Source organism: Macaca thibetana, chromosome 3, assembly GCF_024542745.1.
Source record: "Macaca thibetana thibetana isolate TM-01 chromosome 3, ASM2454274v1, whole genome shotgun sequence".
Lineage (NCBI taxonomy): Eukaryota > Metazoa > Chordata > Mammalia > Primates > Cercopithecidae > Macaca > Macaca thibetana.
Genome location: NC_065580.1, coordinates 45,308,770 through 45,327,997, shown reverse-complemented (window position 1 = coordinate 45,327,997; position 19,228 = coordinate 45,308,770). Strand labels below are relative to the sequence as shown.

General features: G+C 34.9%; 1 protein-coding gene across 1 annotated transcript in view; it reads right to left on the bottom strand.

Annotated features, from left to right (window-relative positions):
- Window positions 1-19,228, bottom strand: part of PPP1R3A (protein phosphatase 1 regulatory subunit 3A) — a 40,222-nt gene that overhangs the window by 7,753 nt on the left and 13,241 nt on the right. Inside the window, exons 2-3 of the mRNA XM_050782630.1 lie at window positions 442-500; window positions 219-343 (exon numbers count right to left, since the gene is read on the bottom strand). Coding sequence (XP_050638587.1) covers window positions 219-343; window positions 442-500 — 184 coding nt within the window. The remainder of the gene's footprint in view (window positions 1-218; window positions 344-441; window positions 501-19,228) is intronic.

The window sequence follows — 19,228 nt, the reverse complement described above, 5'->3', positions numbered from 1 at the left end:
AGAAATGAATGTCATTAATTTACCACTGCAGAGACCAGAAGCAACATACAGAAATCAAAGTGCCTTGTTGATCAAGCTAGAGATGCAAGGACAGAATAGGCTGTGCTTTCACATTTGCAAATTATATTAGTTGAAGCTATTGAAAGACAGGCATTGCAGCATCTTTGAAGCAGAAATGGATTCATCTTCTCTAATACCGTGGCAACCAGAACACTTACCATCAACTCTAATTCCTTTTCATTATGTTCATCATGTTCCCTGTTTACATCTTTTACATTTTGATTACTGGCTTCCAAATCTTCCTTGTCCTCATGAGAACAAACGATTGCCGGGATAGAGGTATCTGAAAAGTTAATATAATTGTGCCTATGTAAGATTGTTTTAATTGTAGACTTTAACAAAAGAGACAAATTTGGTTTTAAAATTAATGAAGAATATTACCTGTATTCTTTGGATTCTCAAAGTTATTTTCTTCTGATGTTACTGATGATTCTTCTTTACTGTTAAATTTAAAAGAAAATGTTATATGTTTTTCTGGGACCGCATCTTCTAAGTATTTTTATTCAGGGGGAAATTCAATCAGTAACAAGCCAAATAAACATTATATAACTTTCTTATTTTCCTATATTACTTGGCATTTTTTTTAAATAAAAATGATCTTTTTGGAATGATGTAATACTAAGTATTGGTTGTAGAAAAATTTAAAAATAATTCAAACATGCCATATTTCTAAACAGAGTATGTTTCTCATATTAAAACTTATATAACCAAAGTAAAAATACATGTAAATGTAGATTATTCTATCTTCAATGGATTTCATCTTTTCAAATGAGAATGTTTTTCTCATGGCTTAATGATAACATTTTATGAACTGAAAGTCCATTTGTGGTCACGGAAATTGCTAACATTTCAATTAATTTTTTGTGTTCCAGTTTACTCAAAATTCTTCCAGTTGGACTAACATTAACTCTCTGTCCAGAAAAGCAAAAAAAAAAAAAAAAAAAAAAAAAAAAAAAAAAAAAAAAACCAAACCCACCAAAAGTAAAAGTAAGAAAGAAACAAGTGAAAAAAACTGAAAGGCAGCTAAACTTATACTCAGTTAAAAGACTTTATATATGTACTGCCACAGGCCAATTTTATAAGCAAGACTTTGGATCATTTATATGCAAGCATAGCATACACTTTCCTTCTTTAAAATGATTTGGGTTACATTTCCTTTTCTAGCACACCCTGCACACTGATTATAAAAGACAAAACCTTTTTCTTTCAAATGTAATCTATTTGTAGTTGTATTTGTGGAGTCATTAGAATTTAGATTTGTCCATGAAACTCAGTAGGAAAAATGTTGGTAAAAAAAGCCCACTTTGTGTATAGTTGTCACAAGTCAATTTATAAGAAATATTTGGCCCAGTATACACATTTTCTTGTACTGTCTCAACTGAATTTCCTTATGGTGACTGTTCTCAACCACTTTTCTGCAACAAAAGAAATCTGGAAACTTGGCAATGGCTGATGAATTTGTGTAATAAGAGTCTAGCCTTCATTGCATGAGCAGTTCTGATCCAAATCCCAGGAAGGCCAATTTTATATTCACAAATCATGAGAAATTGAAAATTCTTCCATCCTGACCATGCAAGAAGATAATTCAGTTTTATATATTTTTATGATTCATAATTTTAACTTTACTAAAAACATTATCTTTAGTGGGCCCACTTATAGAACATAATGCTTCCATATAAATATAATTTTATTAGAAAAATACACTGTTTGCATAATTGATACTGACTTAATTTATAAACCCATATTGCTTAATGAGGTCAAAAACTATGCCAAAGTTTATTTTTATGAAATCCAACAGCAGGCTGACACATCTTTCCTTCTCCATGTATATAATGTTTATGTGCTTAAAAATATATAAACCATTAAACAGCATTTATTTATTCCTGCTTCATCTCTCTTCCCATAAAAATACTGAAAGTATTATTTGTAGAAGAAAAATAATCAAGGATTGTTGGTTTTACCTAATCAAAATGCTATCTATCACTTCTCCAATTCAATTCTCTAAAACAGTTGAATTCTTAAAAAAATGATCGAGTCAAAAGGACAGGAGCCTGCTTTAACTTATTTGGTGATAAAATAAGTATTCAAGTATGTATTCTTATGTTAGTGTCTTAAAATGCAAATATAGAAATACAGGAGAAAAACTTCAAATTCAGGGACAAGTACAAAGAAAAGTAGAAATAAATGCAATTTAAATATCATATCAAATATTTATAAACAAAAACAGAAAATGTGTAACATTTCTATGGGGAAAGTAATACAATTATATCAAAGAGTGTTAAAGAAGATCCTCAAAAAGTTGATAAACATACCATGTTCATAGATAGAAAATATTATGAAGATGTCAATTCTCTCACAAATTGATCTACAAATTTTATACTAATCAAAACATCAAAACATTTTTTATAGAATTTGAAAATATTATTCTAAAAAGAAAAATAAAGGGCAAGTGATAGCTAAAATGTTTGAGAAATAGCAGGGAGGAGGAATTTTATCAGATTAAGTATTTTTAATGAAGATTTATTTATTAAGGTAGTGTTATATTGGTAGAGTCAGACAAACTAATAAGACAACATTGAGAGCTTAGAACCTTGGTATATGACAAATGGTATATCCAGAACCTTGGTAAATGACAAACATACTATGTCAGACAATAGGAAATATGGTACTTTTCAGTAAGTTGAGACAGAGAAAATGGCTACCAGTTGGATTTAGATCTTAAATGTCAAAAACCTTGAAATTCTTAGTTGAAAATATATGTGAATATCTTCTGGACCTAAGAGTAGGAAATATTTTATTAAGAAAGAAGAAAAAAAAAAGATTTAAAAAATTGGTCAGTTTAACTGTAGTAAAATTTAAAATGTTTATTAAGAGACTATGCAGTAAAAATGAAGTTACAAAGTTGGAGAAGATGCTTTCATTACACAAAATCAACACAAATAAGCATCAAGAATACATAATGAACTCCTACAAATCAACAAGAAAGCACAAACAATTCACTGTGTGTAGGGGGGCAAGGGTGCAGACATATCAGAGAAGAGGAAACACATGGTCAATAAGTACATAATGGGACGGTCAGCATTGTTAGAGAATAAATGAAATCAAGACTGCAAAGAGTTATAATTTTATGCTCATTTAATTCATAAAAAATTAAAAATATATTAATACCAAGAGTTGAAGATGACTGAAGCTGTAGGCTTTTTAAAATTTTTTTTTGAGACAACATTTTCCTCCGTCATCCAGACTAGAGTCCAGTGACGCAATCTTAGCTCACTACAACTTCACCTCCCAGGTTCTTGTGCCTCAGCCTCCCAAGTAGCTGGGATTACAGGCACAGGCACGTGACACCACATTCTAATTTGTATTTTAGTAGAGATGAGATTTCACCATGTTGCCCAGGCTAGCCTTGAACTACTAAGCTCAGGCAATCCACCTGCCTCAGCCTCCCAAAGTGCTAGGATTACAGGCATGAGCCACCACACCTGACCCCCCAGGCTTTCTTATACATTGCTGATGGGAGAATAAATAGGTAAAACCACTTTGAAAAACAATTTGACTGACATTATCTTCAAAATTCAACATTTATATAAATGATGACCACTACTTCCACTCCCAGGTGCATACCCAAGAGAAACTCTTGCATATATTACCTGAGATATCTAAAGGAATGCTCATGGTGTCATTGTTAGCTGTATAAGTCTTGAACCAACCCAAATCAACAGAATAGATACAAAACTATTAATATCACAAAAAGGAGTATGATACAGCACTCAAAATTAACACACCACAGAGACAAACAATATGGATAAATCTTAGCAATATAATTTTAAATGAACGATTCCATTCCAAAGTACAGCAGAGGACTTTTTTTTTTTTTTTTTGGAGACGGAGTCTCGCTCTGTCGCGGCCTAGGCTGGAGTGCAGTGGCCGGATCTCAGCTCATTGCAAGCTCCGCCTCCCGGGTTCACGCCATTCTCCGGCCTCAGCCTCCCGAGTAGCTGGGACTACAGGCGCCCGCCACCTCGCCTGGCTAGTTTTTTGCATTTTTTAATAGAGACGGGGTTTCACCGTGTTATCCAGGATGGTCTTGATCTCCTGACCTCGTGATCCACCCGTCTCGGCCTCCCAAAGTGCTGGGATTACAGACTTGAGCCACCGCGCCCGGCCAGGACATTCTTTTTATTAAGCTAAAAGCTACCTATATATGTAAATAAAATTACTTGTCCCTTGCTGTATACAGTTATAATATAAATTATACAGTTATAGCTATATATACCTATATATAATATTTAATATATTTATATAAATTACAGAGTTATATATAGTTAAATATAACTTTATAATATATATGGCAAGGGACAAGTAATTTTATTTACATATGTGTAGTTTTAGCTTAATAAGAATGTCCTCTGTTATAATACTTTGGAACTGTTCATTTAATATTATATTGATAAGATTTATCCATACTGTTGTATGTCTCTATGGTTTGTTATATATTATAAATTATATTTATATAGCAAGTGATAAGTAATTTTATAATAAACAATTACACTAAAAATAACTTGATTTTTATGATATTATGGCTATATCAGGTGGTGATATGGTTTGACTGTGTCCCCACCCAAATCTCATCTTGAATTGTAACTCCCACAATTCCCATGTGTCTTGGGAAGAACCCAGAGAGAGGTGACTGAATTAAGGCGGTGGGTCTTCTCTGCACCATTCTCATGATAGTAAATGAGTCTCATGAGATCTGATGTTTTTAAAAACAGGAATTTCCCTGCACAAGCTCTCTCTTTGCCCACTGCCACCTATGTAAGATGTAACTTGCTCCTCCTTGCCTTCTGCCATGATTGTGAGGTCTCACCAGTCATGTGGAACTGTGAATCCATTAAACCTCTTTCTTTTGTAAATTATAGTATGAAAACAGACTAATACAGGTGGGTCAAATTAGGGGGAAGGAATCAGGAAATGAGAATTCAGTCACTGTTTTGGGTGGTTGTTTTGCAGGTGCTTATTAATAATTTGAAATATCTAAATAGTTCAATTCTAGTTTCAAATAATTTATGAGGATAGATGGATTACTCTCTGGCCCACATTAGAGGATGTCTATTAATAAAATGCCACTCTGAAATTCAAAGTGCTAGTCATATGACTAATTACATCTAAAGAGTTGAATTCAAGAGCTTTAGAACATTTGAGAAAAAAGACAAAGAACTTGATGGTTGATGATGATAGGGCCCAGAACCATGAAAATTGTGACATGAAGAAAGTATACTTTTGAATATCTCTCATTTCCCCTTTATGTTCCTTGAGTTCTTTTTGGTAAAGGAGAGTTTCGTATTTTTCTGTATTCACAGTGGCTAACAGTGCCTGAAACATAATAGTGGCATAATAAATGCTGTTGAGTCAATAACTGCACAGCATCCTTTCCATCCTCGCTTCTCCTCTTTACCTTTTGCCAACATTACTGTGACAGTGTGCTTCTCTTATTTCCTCGTCTAATTTCAGAAAATAATCTAATATTTTAAAATATGTACATTTTTGTTTATCTTCTAAGACTTAAAGTATTACCCCTCAGAGTTCAGGACAATGTTTTCAATTATAGAGTCAATAATGAGTCAAGATTTAAACATAATTTTAAAATTATTATAATTTTAGAAATTAAAAAGTAAAAAATTAATTAATGGAACAATACTTTGTTTCCACTCTACCTTAAATTATATAATATAGTCATCTATATTATTTAATCATGGTCTCTATTTTTCTAATAGATATTTTAAAATAATCCACGTGTCATGAATTATAACAAACACTGAGAAATTGAAAATAAATATGCCCTAGTTTCTTATCTCAAGGAATCTATAATGTGAAGATGGAAATAGACATATCAACAGGTAATTATAATTACTATAAGTGATAAGTACTATAATAAACAATGGTATATGATATTCTCTTAGAAATAAGGAGAAAGGACAGAAGTTATCAGGAGACTGTTAGAGGAATCAGGAAGTTTATCTCAAAGTCACTAACATTCTGATTTAGGTTTTAGGGATGACTAGAAGTTTCCCAATTAGAGAAGAATACAGTCATTGTAGGCAGAGGGAACAACAGGTGGCCAAAGACAAGACTAAAAAAGCACAAAAGGGCCAGGTGTGGTGGCTCACACCTGTAATCACAGCACTTTGGGAGGACGAGGAGGGCGGATCACGAGGGTCAGGAGTTTGAGACCAGCCTGGTCAACATAATGAAACCTCATCTCTACTAAAGACACAAAAAATTAGCCAGGCATGGTGGTGGGTACCTGTAATCCCAACTACTTGGGAGGCTGAGGCAGGAGAATGGCATGAACCCAGGAGGTGGAGCTCGGAGCTTGTTGTGAGCTGAGATCACGCCACTGCACTCCACACTCCAGCCTGGGAGACAGAGCGAGACTCCATCTCAAAAAAAAAAAAAAAAAAAAGCACAAAAGAAAAAGTCACATCTAGAAACAATGAGATATTCAAAGGGCTGGACTCTGTTTGGGGAAAGAATGCCAAGGGGTAGAATGAGAGTTAGTTCAAGCCAGATTGTAAAGGGCTTAGCATAGCAGGCAAAATGAGGTTGAATTACTTAGGTACTTTTTAACCAGTGGCATGGGGGGTTAGGGCTAAACAGGAGAGAGACGTGGTCACATTTACATTTACCAACCTATTTCTGGAGGTAATGTACAGGAGAAACTGGATGGGATGAGCCACAATGGAGCAGAAAGACTAATCAGAGGCTCCTGAAACATTTTCAGGCACAAAATAAGGGCGAAGGGTACTATTAATGAAGAAAGAGAAAAAGAACCAAATGTGAGTTTTAATTTTTGATGTAGCATTAATATGATTTGATCAATATGCTGTACACAGATGTTTTTTAAAGCCCTTTTCTACCCAACCTCGGTCGCATTCATCAGAATTAGAAATCTACATTGTTGCCCCTTCTAAGACCTAGGCCAAGACGGTTAACTGAGGGATCCTGCACTACAGGTCAGCAAGGTCTTGAATTAGTCTGCAGATTGGTTTTGATGTTTTATGTGCTGGGTGACTTGCTTCCCAGGAGTTCATGTGGACACCTTTTTCAGGGTTCCTCCCTAATCTCTGGTACACATGTCTAGATGGTAAACCAGTAAGTTATTTCTAGGTTTTTGATTTTTATTCCAGTCGTTCACTGAGGAAAATAAAATGTTTTCTTATTCACACTAGTCACCTGGGTGACTAACATTCTAAGGAGTTCTTACCAACCTTTAGAATGCCCCCTTGGGCATTCTACTGGAGGAATTTCTAAGGAACTAGAAATCAAATTCACAGAGGAACTTTAAATTTTAATCTCAGTTGTTTAGAAGCCCTGTTACCTTGTCTCTCCCCTCTCTCATAAATACGATAGATCTCAAATACATCAACAGTTCCTAGAATTGCCTTTCATGTCAGAAACTTCAGGCCCTACCTCTGTAAAATCTAAATTAATATAGACCTGCATATGGAGGTAAAGTTGGGGCACAGAGAATGATGGTGCTAAAAATTTCCTAAAATGATTTTGATGTGAGGCCAGATTTGCAAACTCCTCGTGTAGACAACAATATATCTCCCTGCCCCACTGGATTTAGCTATGCAGACTGTTCCTTCCTAGATGATAGGCAGGTGGGAGAGTCATTCCTGTAGTTGCAATTCCTGGCCCCAAATCCAGTTCCCCTGCTTCTTACTAGTTTCATATGAGTTTAAAGCATGGTTTGCTACTATTTACATAACTCTTAAGATAATCAAGAAATAAAGGATTGTGCAGAAGCTTCTAATTTGGAGATCTATAAGGATGGAACCACCATCATTTGATGTGGAGATTTAAAAGGAAAAGCATGGGTGAAAGAAAGAGGGTAAGTTTTATTGAAGGATATGTGCTAAACTTGTAAAACTCTTCAACCAACTGGGAAGTAAAAACTAGTGTTTGTTGAATGAAAAATGCCCAGATTGACATTTTTCCTTTTTCCCTTACAGTATCATTGCACACAGGCTTGCACTGTCTTTATAAGTTAAGGTAAATTTTCCCTCACTTCAAAGAAGTGAGACATCATATTGAAATTTTATGTGATGACTTCTAATAGACATTAAATATGTGCTGAACATAACAAATTAATGTTTTCCAGGCAATAGTTACACTTGTAACATGTAGTAGCAATTTTAAATGTATAGCAATCTGTATTTATTCATTCAATCCATCATCATTTAACAGATATTTAGTGGGTGCCCACCAATTATGAAATGTTGCACTGGATTGTCACAAAAAGCAAGACGTCCCTGCCCTCAGAAGGCTCACAAGCCAATGGGGAGAGTGGACAAGTACATAAAGCAGCAGCTCCAGGGTATGACAACCGTGAGCTCCGTGACGAACAGAGTGGGGTAGGAATACCTTCTAGAAGGACATGGCCCATAAGCTGAAACCTAAATAAGAAGCCTTAGCTAGAGAAAAGAAGAGAAGCAATTCCAAGCTTAAGGCATTATATTCAAAAACCTTATAAGTAAAAAAAGAATTATTCTCAACTTGTTAAGTAATCCAAGACACAATTTAGTAAAAATGGAAGACTAAAGGCCCAGGGCACCAACCAATTGGTAGTCAACTAGCTTAAGAGACACAAATTTAAACCCAAACAGTGCCTCTCAAAATGTGGTTCACAGACCTCCTATGTGAAAATGACCTGGTACTTACTACAAATGCTGCTTCGGGGCCAGAAATCGGATCTACTGAATCAGCATCTCTGAGTGGGCAGTGGGAATCTGCATTTTAACTGGAACCTCATAGTTAGCTGAGGTGCACTAGTGCTTGTCTAACTACACATATTGAAAAAGAATATCTGCAGGCAAACACTCAGACTCCAGGAATGTGGTATACAAAGTGCCTCTTTATGTCTCAAACTTTTCCAGCAAGTTACCCACAATTATGCTACAAGCTATAGCTCTGTGCACAAAAGAATAAATGTTTGTGTATCTCATATGTACCCAGAAAAGAAGAAACACATTGAAGAATAGACCAATCATCTTCTGTGACTTACAGAATAAAATAATGAAACATCATTGGGGTAGAAATTGATGGACATTTTCAACCTATCTAATAAGAAAAAAAAAATTGTGTTTCTAAGTCAGCTATTAATCATTCAAAAATGTGAGTTCGACAGACTCTTTACCTCTGAGCCCCATGCAACTTACAGAAAGTTTATTTTATTTTTTACTCCAAATTCCTCTCAGATTTGTAAGAGACCTCACACTTGGATTGTCTCATCCCATCATTTTATAGGGAAAAGAAAACTAAAGGCCAGTTAAACAATATGGCAGAAGTCATACTAACCAACTAGTGGCAAATCCATAACTAGCTCTAAGTTTCTTAGTCATTATGTTAGTGTTCTTTCCATAAAGGGTCAATCTGTGGTGAAAAAAAAAACAAAAAAAAAACCTGCATGCAAATCTCAGTCTTTCCGGTTACTTAACACTTACTAAGTCAATTACTCACCATGTGACTTCAGTCAAGATACTTAATCAACCTCTCTGCGTCTAATTTTTCTCCAAAATCTTGCCTACTCCTAACACAGAGTAATTATTTAGCATAGTTTCCAACACATGAAAGTGTTTACTAAATTATTATTTTTATTAGGAAATGTAGTAAATGGCACACTGATCATTAATTCTAATTATCACAAAAACAAATTTATATGCTGCTTCTTTTACGCTGAGTTATCTATACTTTTAATGCTTACCATATTCTCTCATATATTTAATATGCAAGGTACTTCTAAGAGTAAAATGTGCAGTCCTTGATAGCATACTTGCTCAGCCATTTAAATATACCCTTATTATTAGAAGAGCACCCTTCAAAAAAAACTCATTAGATCTTCGGTGACCGTAACCTTTTGTTTAAAAGTATCCTCTCCAAATATAATGTACACTGGCATGATAATTTGCACCTTCTTTCATTACCCAATTGATTTATTCAGTACCAGGATTTAGGCACCATGTTAATATTACTGCAGCTTCTGGATATGTTCCACTTTTGCTTTTGGAGTTACAATTAATTTTAACACTGTCAAAATGTAGTCGTTTTTAGTATAATAATATAGTTTTTCCAAAGGTCCTATGATGTCGTTGTGCTAAAACCCCATATGTCTCTTAAAAAATGAGCAAAGCCTCTTAAAGATCTATGCCACAAAGTCTAAGTCTGATGTGATGGAATTACCCAACCAGTTAAGGTGAATGGCAGGATTAGGTTGTAAGCAGCAAAGCCTAATTCTGCTCCAAGAGGAATCAAAATGTTGGCATGAAAAGGGATCATTTCCAAAGTGAATCATGAATATTGTATTTGTGTCTCCCTAATACTCAGCCTGAAAGTGCTCAGAATTTTCTAAACAGGACCAAACTTGGAATTCTTGGGCATCACCTCTCTCTTTATGATAAACAACTAAAAACTAAATGTGAAACTACTCAAGTTCAGACCAGCCCTCTTCATTCAAAGCTTGTGATCTCATTTTTTTTCTTTCATACTCCTTCACCCCCATGAAAGAGAGGAAAATAAATGACCTTTAAAATCAGAAATAATATGAGCCTCCTTTGAGATTTTTAAAAAGTCATTCAAGAAAAGTATATCATCATTGGCACTAAGTGGACACATACAGAAATGTTTGTATGGAATAGGTTTTCCAAGGATAAATAATTATATAGTGTATTGTGGACTGTTTCTTTTCATAATATTATGTTGCAGCTTCTCTAAAAATTGACTTTCTAGAATTCTGCCATTTCATAGCCACTCATATATTGAAGAAAGGAAGAAAGTAAAGGCTTATACTTAACAATAGGCAAAATTCATAATACATTACCCAACTACTACAGCTTAATATATTTTCCTTTGGTGTTACAGTACTGGCTAGTCTTCTCTTGATCAGGAATAAAACCAAAAGCAGAAGAGAAACATTTGGTTAAAAGAGAGATCAGTGTCTAACTGTGAAGAGAAGTGCCTGAGGAAAAACAAATTTAAGGAACTATGCAGAAGGAATTAAGGATGAAAAGATGCATTAGGTTCAGTTTCTTCATAATGCCAGAAATGAAAACAAAATGAATACAGTCTGGCATGATTAACAGGCATTGAAAAAACCCAAAAAATAATCTCAAGAAAAAAAGTGAGAATTTTAAAAATGTCTTTATATTCTTCTATGCTGAATCTGGAAACTAATAACTGACACAGTAAGGTACATCGTTTTGTTTTGGTTTTGACCGAAACGTTGTTTTTTGGTGGGCATCACATTTCTTATCTATAAAGTGAAAGCTCTGGATTAGCTTAGAAGACCACAAATAGAATACACTCATGCTGACCTTTCTAACACTCATGGCAAGCACTGATAACAGATAAAGGAACTTCCTTGCTGTGGCCATACTGAGCCCCACTACTTTTCTTTTACACGGCAAGGCAGCCACTACCCATCAACCCCTTCATTGCTCAAAATGGAACCAATTTGCCTTCTCAGCTTTAATATTAAATAACATGCCTTGCAGTTTAAGAGCTCTACATCTGTATAACTAATAGGAGTATTCTGAGTATCATTTAGAGGTGTTTAATTGGAAAAATTCCTAATATTTTTCAAAAACAAAAATGCTGGTAGAATCAATTCTCCAATAAGAAATAGAGAAATGCTGAACAACAAAAGTTGTTCAATCTTTGAACTAACAGTCTATGAAGAAGGCAATCAAACTTACATTCCTGCAACAGAATTACCTACAGAATCCATGGAAAGGCATTCAAGTACTTTTTGAAGCCTATTCATATGCCATGTTATGGAAAATATGTTATGGTATAACTTTTCATCTGAGACTTTATATATTGCTTGTATTCACTTTCTTGACAATCTAAAATTGCAATATAGCCAAGGATAAATTGTCAATTAAATCATATGATCTGTATTATCAGTTTAAATTTAATACCACAGAAATCTCACGTGCAGAGTTTGTGAGCTAATCTTATATTATTTCTACTACATGTAATGGAATGGTGTATTTCCATGATATTTTGTTTATGGAAAAGAAAACCTTTACAAAAGTAAAACATTGCCAATATCTATAATTGATTAAGAAAAACAATACATTGAATATACCTATTACATAAGCTAATTTATTACTTTTAAAATGTGACTATAAACCATGTAAAACCACAAGCCCATTGGGGAAACTGTACTGAACTGCTCAAGCATTCAAGTAACTTAGAACATACCAGTATGTTTGTGACCAGATTGTTTCATTGAATTATCTTCCTCTTTGCATAAAACTGAATTGTTGCATTTCTAAAAATCTTCTCTATTTCAATATCTAAGTTAGAACATTGTCCAGTACCTCGGAGCTTGATCTTGAGAACATACTGAAAACAAAAGGTACTTTGCCTTATTGATCCAGGAAATTTCAACAGCAGACAGAAAAGCGACGGAAAAACAATCTTATTGGAGAATTCTTTGCTAAGTCTCTCTTCAAAAGTTTCTTCATTTTTTAACTCTTCAGTTCCTACCAAGGATAACCGGTCTAAATCTGCTTTGTCGTGACAAAGAGGTAGGTGGCGGTGTTTTTTCTAGCTTACCCCAAAGGAAGTAGGGAAAAAAGACATTTTAGACTTAATTCTCTGATTGGATTGGGCACCATGTGCAATTCTGTAGCTGCGTACTCTCCAAAGGGGCACTCAATTTTCAGGATCTAATGCATAACTAATTAGAATCTGGGAGGTCCAAGTGCGAACCAAAAAGCATTTAGGTTGCTTTGGAATGAGATCTAATTACAAGCAGAATTCGTATGTCATAAGTAAAAGAAGACTTACAGATAAACCTGGCCCAAAGAACTCCATTACAATCTGCCAATCATATTCAATTGAGAGAAAAATCAAATGTTTTTCAGTGATGGATACCAGAACAACTGAATATACTTCAGAGAGATACCATTTAAAAAAATGTCAAACTTATTGGCCTAAAGTCCTTATTTTACCTGCGTTCTTAAATGAAGCAATAGTCACCCTTGGAACAGGTGGGTAGCAAGAAAGTAGCGACTGTCTAGCTGAGAGTCTTGCCACCTCAGAAGTCTTATCTCCACAATTTCCTCACAACATATGCTGACAGCTTTATAACGCCTACAGCCTTCAAAAATAATCAGTGTGTTGTCATGTGTATTTTTTTCCTAGGGATACTAAATTTCAGGCGTTATTTTCTTCATAATGTTGTTAATTTTTTGTGATTGTATAAAAAATCATTATTAGAGTCATGACCACTGAGTCAACTAATCCAGTTCAACAAAACCTGTTTCTTCCATGGAATCTACAGTAAACTTCACCTAAGTCACTTGATTTGTTAAATATTGAGCTCTAACCTTCAGACTCTACTGCATTTGAATTAACATATTATTTTGAAAACAGTTGTTAAGAAAAGGTGATCTTAAATGTAAACCAATATTCTCAGTATATGTTTGGAAGGGTTTGGAGAAGGAACGAATACAGGAGGGGATGAGACTTCTGAACTTTGAAATCAAATCATTCAGAAGTGACAGCGCTCAAGAGAGGAATATCTTACCCAGTAGGGTGGCAGGTGTGAGCTCACAGCATCAAACTGCAGTGTGTGTGTGACCTGAGCATGTGTGACCTCTAATGTTCCCCAAGATGAGATGTTTTCATGTGGTTTGTTTGTTATTTTTTAAGGAGAAAAAAGTACCAAACTTCAACTTTTTTCCTAGCTTCTATCTCATTCCTGGCTCTTGACAAAGAATTTCAAATGTGTGTCAATAGCCCTCCCATTATCTGGAGAGTAAATCAGGTGAAATGATGCATAACTCAATAAAAATACTGGAAAAGCAATGCTTCAATATGTTTTATGGTAAATCATAGATTTTTACATTTGTTTAAAAAAAATCAGAAATCTTAAATAATTAGGACTAACAAAATTAAAGCATGCCAAAGCAAGTTAGAATGTTAAGATACTGCATTGTTGTGATACTTTTATTTAAATGTTAACTTTAAAAGATATGAAGTCATTTTTTAGACCCTGGGCATGTTTCTGGATTGCTATGCAGTCAAATATATGTCTAGTATTTCCTCTATGTTTTTGTTTATATTATCAGTTACTGCTTTATAGTTTTTATAAGTGGTTAGATGCCTCTATGATATGAAATCTTTTGGAATGTATACCTATTTTCAAGCAATTCCATTTTACAAACATATTTTCAAATTAGTTATTCTACTTATGTTAATCGTGCCATAAATTTATGTATCAGGAAAAATAGAAATACAGTAAATTGGATGAGTTTGCATTAAAATCCAAACAAGAACCCTATTATTACACCGGATTTGTATTTCACAGCATTTGAAAAGTTTTCTAGGCAGATTCAGTAAGTCTTAAAGCATTGTTTCTAAATTTAATGCTTTGGTGAACTTATGTCACACATTAAAGTCATCTTAATGCACCTTTTTGTCAATTCTTCACAATAGTATTACAAAAAAGAGAAGAGAGGATATATTTATAAAGCAAATGGAAAAGAACTCAATGGAAGCCTATTACACTACCTGTTGATGAGCATATAAGAGTCATTAATATGCGGATCATTGACATGATAGGCCATAATGACTCCTCCAGGGACTATCAGTCTATTGTGTCAGAGACTAGTTGGGGATTCATTAACGTGCAGATGCGTGACTTCTTAATATGCAAATTATGAATGCAAAGCATTGAGGCATACCTCACAAATGTCCACATTTTGTGTTACACATTTTCTTTGTCAACCCCTCACCCACACCTTTTGTGAACTATTTTGTTTCTTCCATCCTCTGTCACAGATTTCTTCACAAAAGAGCCTATACTGATATGGAATCTACCACTTCACATTCAGAGAACTCCTCCTCTTCAGCTCATGTTTTATTTTGTTTTTGTTGTTGTTAATGTTTTTTACTTAAGGCTGGTTTATACATACATACCACTTGCTTGCACCATTTTGACTAAACCAGTCGAATTCAGAAAAATATAAAATCTGCTTTTATATTTTTCTCCAATGTGAAATTGGTTTTTGGTTAATGACACATCAAAGTGAAGAAAGCACTTGTTTTTAAAAATGAAACGATGAAACGTGAGTAGCATAATTAGCAGTTGAGTAATTTGGACTGAAGGTGGGTGGAGAAAACATAGTGGAATGGAATACCGAAAAAGAGCAGAGAAAGGCACAAGAGAGGATACCAGAAAAAAGAATGCAATTAAATCAAGTAAGAGTATTTGATACCAATGTAACACAGTAAATGAGGAAATGGATGTAAACCACTCAATGTCTGGCATGCAGCAAGCAAGCAGGAAGCATCTGCTATTATTATTATATTGGCATTTTGTATTTATGCAAAAAAGTGAATAGACACATTCCCTTTTGAAAAAATATGAAGAAAAAACATATGGAGTAAAAGTTGTTCAGTCTTTGAACTAACAGTCTATGAAAAAGGGAATCAAACTTACATTCCTGCAACAGAATTACCTACAGAATCCATGGAAAGGTATTCAAGTACTTTTTGAAGCCTATTCATATGCCGTGTTACGGAAAATATGTTATGGTATAACTTTTCATCTGAGACTTTTTATATTGCTTGTATTCACTTTCTTGACACTTTATTATTCTAACCTGATCTAAAATACCATACAATCTTTCATTACTATTTCTCTTCTAAATTTCAGGAGATACAGATCCTTAGTTCTTTACTTGTAAACTCCATATATCCTAAACACTACCGTGGGTCTACAGAAGTCTATTTTTATTGATTATAAAATAATTATATCTCCATATAAATTAATTTGTATAATTTTTAAGTTAGCTTTAAGGTCCTCACTGTCTTGAGGAGATCCTACATAGATTTTATTTGATTAAAACCCTTTAAACATGAGGTAATATGTTTTAGAATAAATTATGCTTATTAACATGCTTATTACAAGCAGCTAATTATACTTCTTATTCTGGCTAATGTTAATTTCAATATTAAATGCCAGAAAACATCAAATAGTTACTGGAGTTCCAAGCTGCAGTGAGCTATGATCCCACCACTGCAATCCAGCCTGGGCAGCAGAGTGAGGCCCTGTCTCTTAAAGGAAAAAAAAATTATGAAAATGATATAGGAAACTTAGAAACTTAGAGTAGAGACATCATCTTATATTCACTGGAGCCACCCACTGGAGGGGATGAAGGAGGTCAGGATGAGTTTATAAGTGCCAAGATACCTTGCCCCATTGAAGGCTTTTGGGTCCCTGATTAAATGAGTAGAACTTATTACCAGAAAATCCTAAGAAGATGAAGTGAGAAGGGTTCACTAGGATGACTACCGTTGAAGATTAGTATAAGAGAAATATGGTGTTCTGGAAAGGTCAATCTCAGAACCAGATAAAAGGGGAAAGGCAAACAGCAGGTGACTGAGGAAATGGACCACACACTGGAATTGCTAAAGGAGTGAAGTGCAAGAGCCAAACTCTGCGGAGATGCAGTTATGTTGACAAGGATGGAGATCTCTGTCACACTTTTAACTTTTTTTTTTTTTTTTTTTGAGATGGAGTCTTGCTCTATCACCCAGGCTGGAGTGCAGTGGCGCAATATCCACTCACTGCAAGCTCCGCTTCCCGGGTTCACACCATTCTCCTGCCTCAGCCTCCCGTGTAGCTGGGACTACAGGCGCCCGCCACCGCGCCTGGCTTTTTTTTTTTTTTTTTTTTAATGTATTTTTAGTAGAGACGGGGTTTCACCGTGTTAGCCAGGATGGTCTCGATCTCCTGACCTCGTGATCTGCCCGTCTTGGCCTCCCAAAGTGTCACGCTTTTAACAAAGCAGCACAGGACATTAGTCAACACTTGGAAAGACACTGCTACCCAGTGGGTTTAAAGGACTCAATCCACCTATTGAATATGATACCAATTCAGAATAATATTGGATAAAGTTCAACATGTGTTCATTCAACAAGTATTTAATTTGCATTGGGCTAGAAGTTAAACTACTAGCTCAGGCTGACATTGAACAAATTCTGCCTTCATAAAGTTTACAGTCTAATGAAGGATAACCCAAAACAGCACTTTAAAATCACAGCTGTAAGCTTCCTGACTGGGGTAACATGGAGTTCTATAGAAGAAAATAATAAGAGAATGAAGTCAAACTCAGAACAGAGGTGGCCAGGGAAGGCCTCCTGGCAGAGGGAGCATTTTGTTTGAGTCCTGAGGGCTTAGTATGACTATTGAGATGAAGAAGACAGCGCAGAAGAATATTCCAGGCAGATGGAATATACTGGGGCATGGCAGTGACAGAGATATGTGTCCAACAAAAACAGGTAAAAGATGAGTGCAATTAGATCTTAGTGACAAAGATAATGATAAAAATTTTCTCTTTAACCAAACTCTAGCCAGGCTCTTCAGGGCCATGTTCTTGACTAGGCCTCAAACCTGGCCTACACAAACTACAGCCTCTCAACACAAATGGTTTTGTCCTCCTCCTTTCCCCACAATAAAAGACTTAAGCAAATACTAACATCTTTTCTAAAGCTCAAGGCCATATTTCTAGGATGACCCTAGTCATATTTAAAGTGCCTGTTTGAGAAAGCTCACGGCTGCCAAAAGAGTTTATTGTTTGTTCCAGCCAACACCTGAAGATAGGGCCCTGACCACCATTTCTTAGAGCTTTTACTAAAAAGGGCTTACAAGTGCAAATCCCTTCTCTCTGTGTTAAGATGTATACGTATGTCCTACAATTCAGTATTGTCTTTTTCCAGGGCCTGAAAGCCATTTCACTAAAATGTAATCATCAAGAAGGATAGGGTCTCTATTTCCCAGTCTGTGGAAGGATAGAATCCTAACTAGAATTTCCAGCTAACAGACTGGCTAGCCTAATCAGCATTTATAAAGACCAGTCCTTTGCAATTTTTCGGTTTTCCGACTCTATTAAGAGTCAGAAACTCACTCAGATCCTATTTGCCCCTTCTCTACTCCTTCATTCTCCCTTAAAAATACCCAGTCACCTCTGTACCAACTCAAGCGGAGTTCAGTTCATGATGGACCCACTTCCTTATTGCAATAGTGTATTACTGATTAAAATCTGTCCTTACCACTTCATTCAATGTCTTTAAAAAGAAAAATGAATTCTTCCTAAAAGTTTACTTCATTCTAAATGAAAATTAACTCTGCCACGCTGTGTGATGTACCTTTTTTCCCCAAAGACATGTTCCCTTTTCTTCCAAGTCATCACTGAAGCAGCAAAGTATATTTAATAAATAATATATAAAGCTTATCCTTTGTATCTGAATGTCCCACATCCTTAATGTTATTATTAATACTTAAAAATACTTCATGCCACATTTTCTAAAGTGTTATTTTATTTGGATTTACTTATTTTTATTTGTTTAAATAGCATTATTATTTTGGGATAGTGTGACTAGTTATAAGATTTTCATTATTTTTTAAATTATAACTCAAAACACCAGTATTTATGTCCTTGGTTTACATCAGTCATTGTCAACCTTTGTGCACACTGGAATAGTCTGGAGATCTTTTCAAAATACCAAGCCTGCAACCACCCCAGACCAATTAACTTACAGTCTTTGTAGTTGGATCTGGGTGTGGGCGCCTTATTTTTTCCCTTTGCTATGTGCAGCTAGTTTTGAAAAGCAACGGTTTACACTTCTATCTTACACTGGCTTTTACTATATGAAGGTATGGTTAATGTGAAATTAAGTCCTTTAGTAAAAATATTCTGTTAAGGTTTTCTAGAGGAGTGAGGAAGAAAGGGGCATGCATAATCAACCATGCTAACATTAATATAAATTGTATATGGATTGCACTTCTGCTACTAAGTCTGTAAAACAATTAATTTTCATTCATCATGAGGATTACCTCTCCATACTTCAGTGAATTTAAATTTACTTTTTTAACTGAAAGGAAGCCTAGATGTTGTTTTGGATAGGAAACATTAATCATTTCTATGTTAACAACTTCTGCTTATTACAAAATTGATCATGTTTATGAAGACTTAGACTTGGGCTAGCAAAATGTTTTCCAGTTGTTGTACTATGTAGTGAGTTGCCCAATTACTATAAATGCAAGTACCATAAAGTGTATCTCATAAAATAAACAATCAGAGTCTTGAGG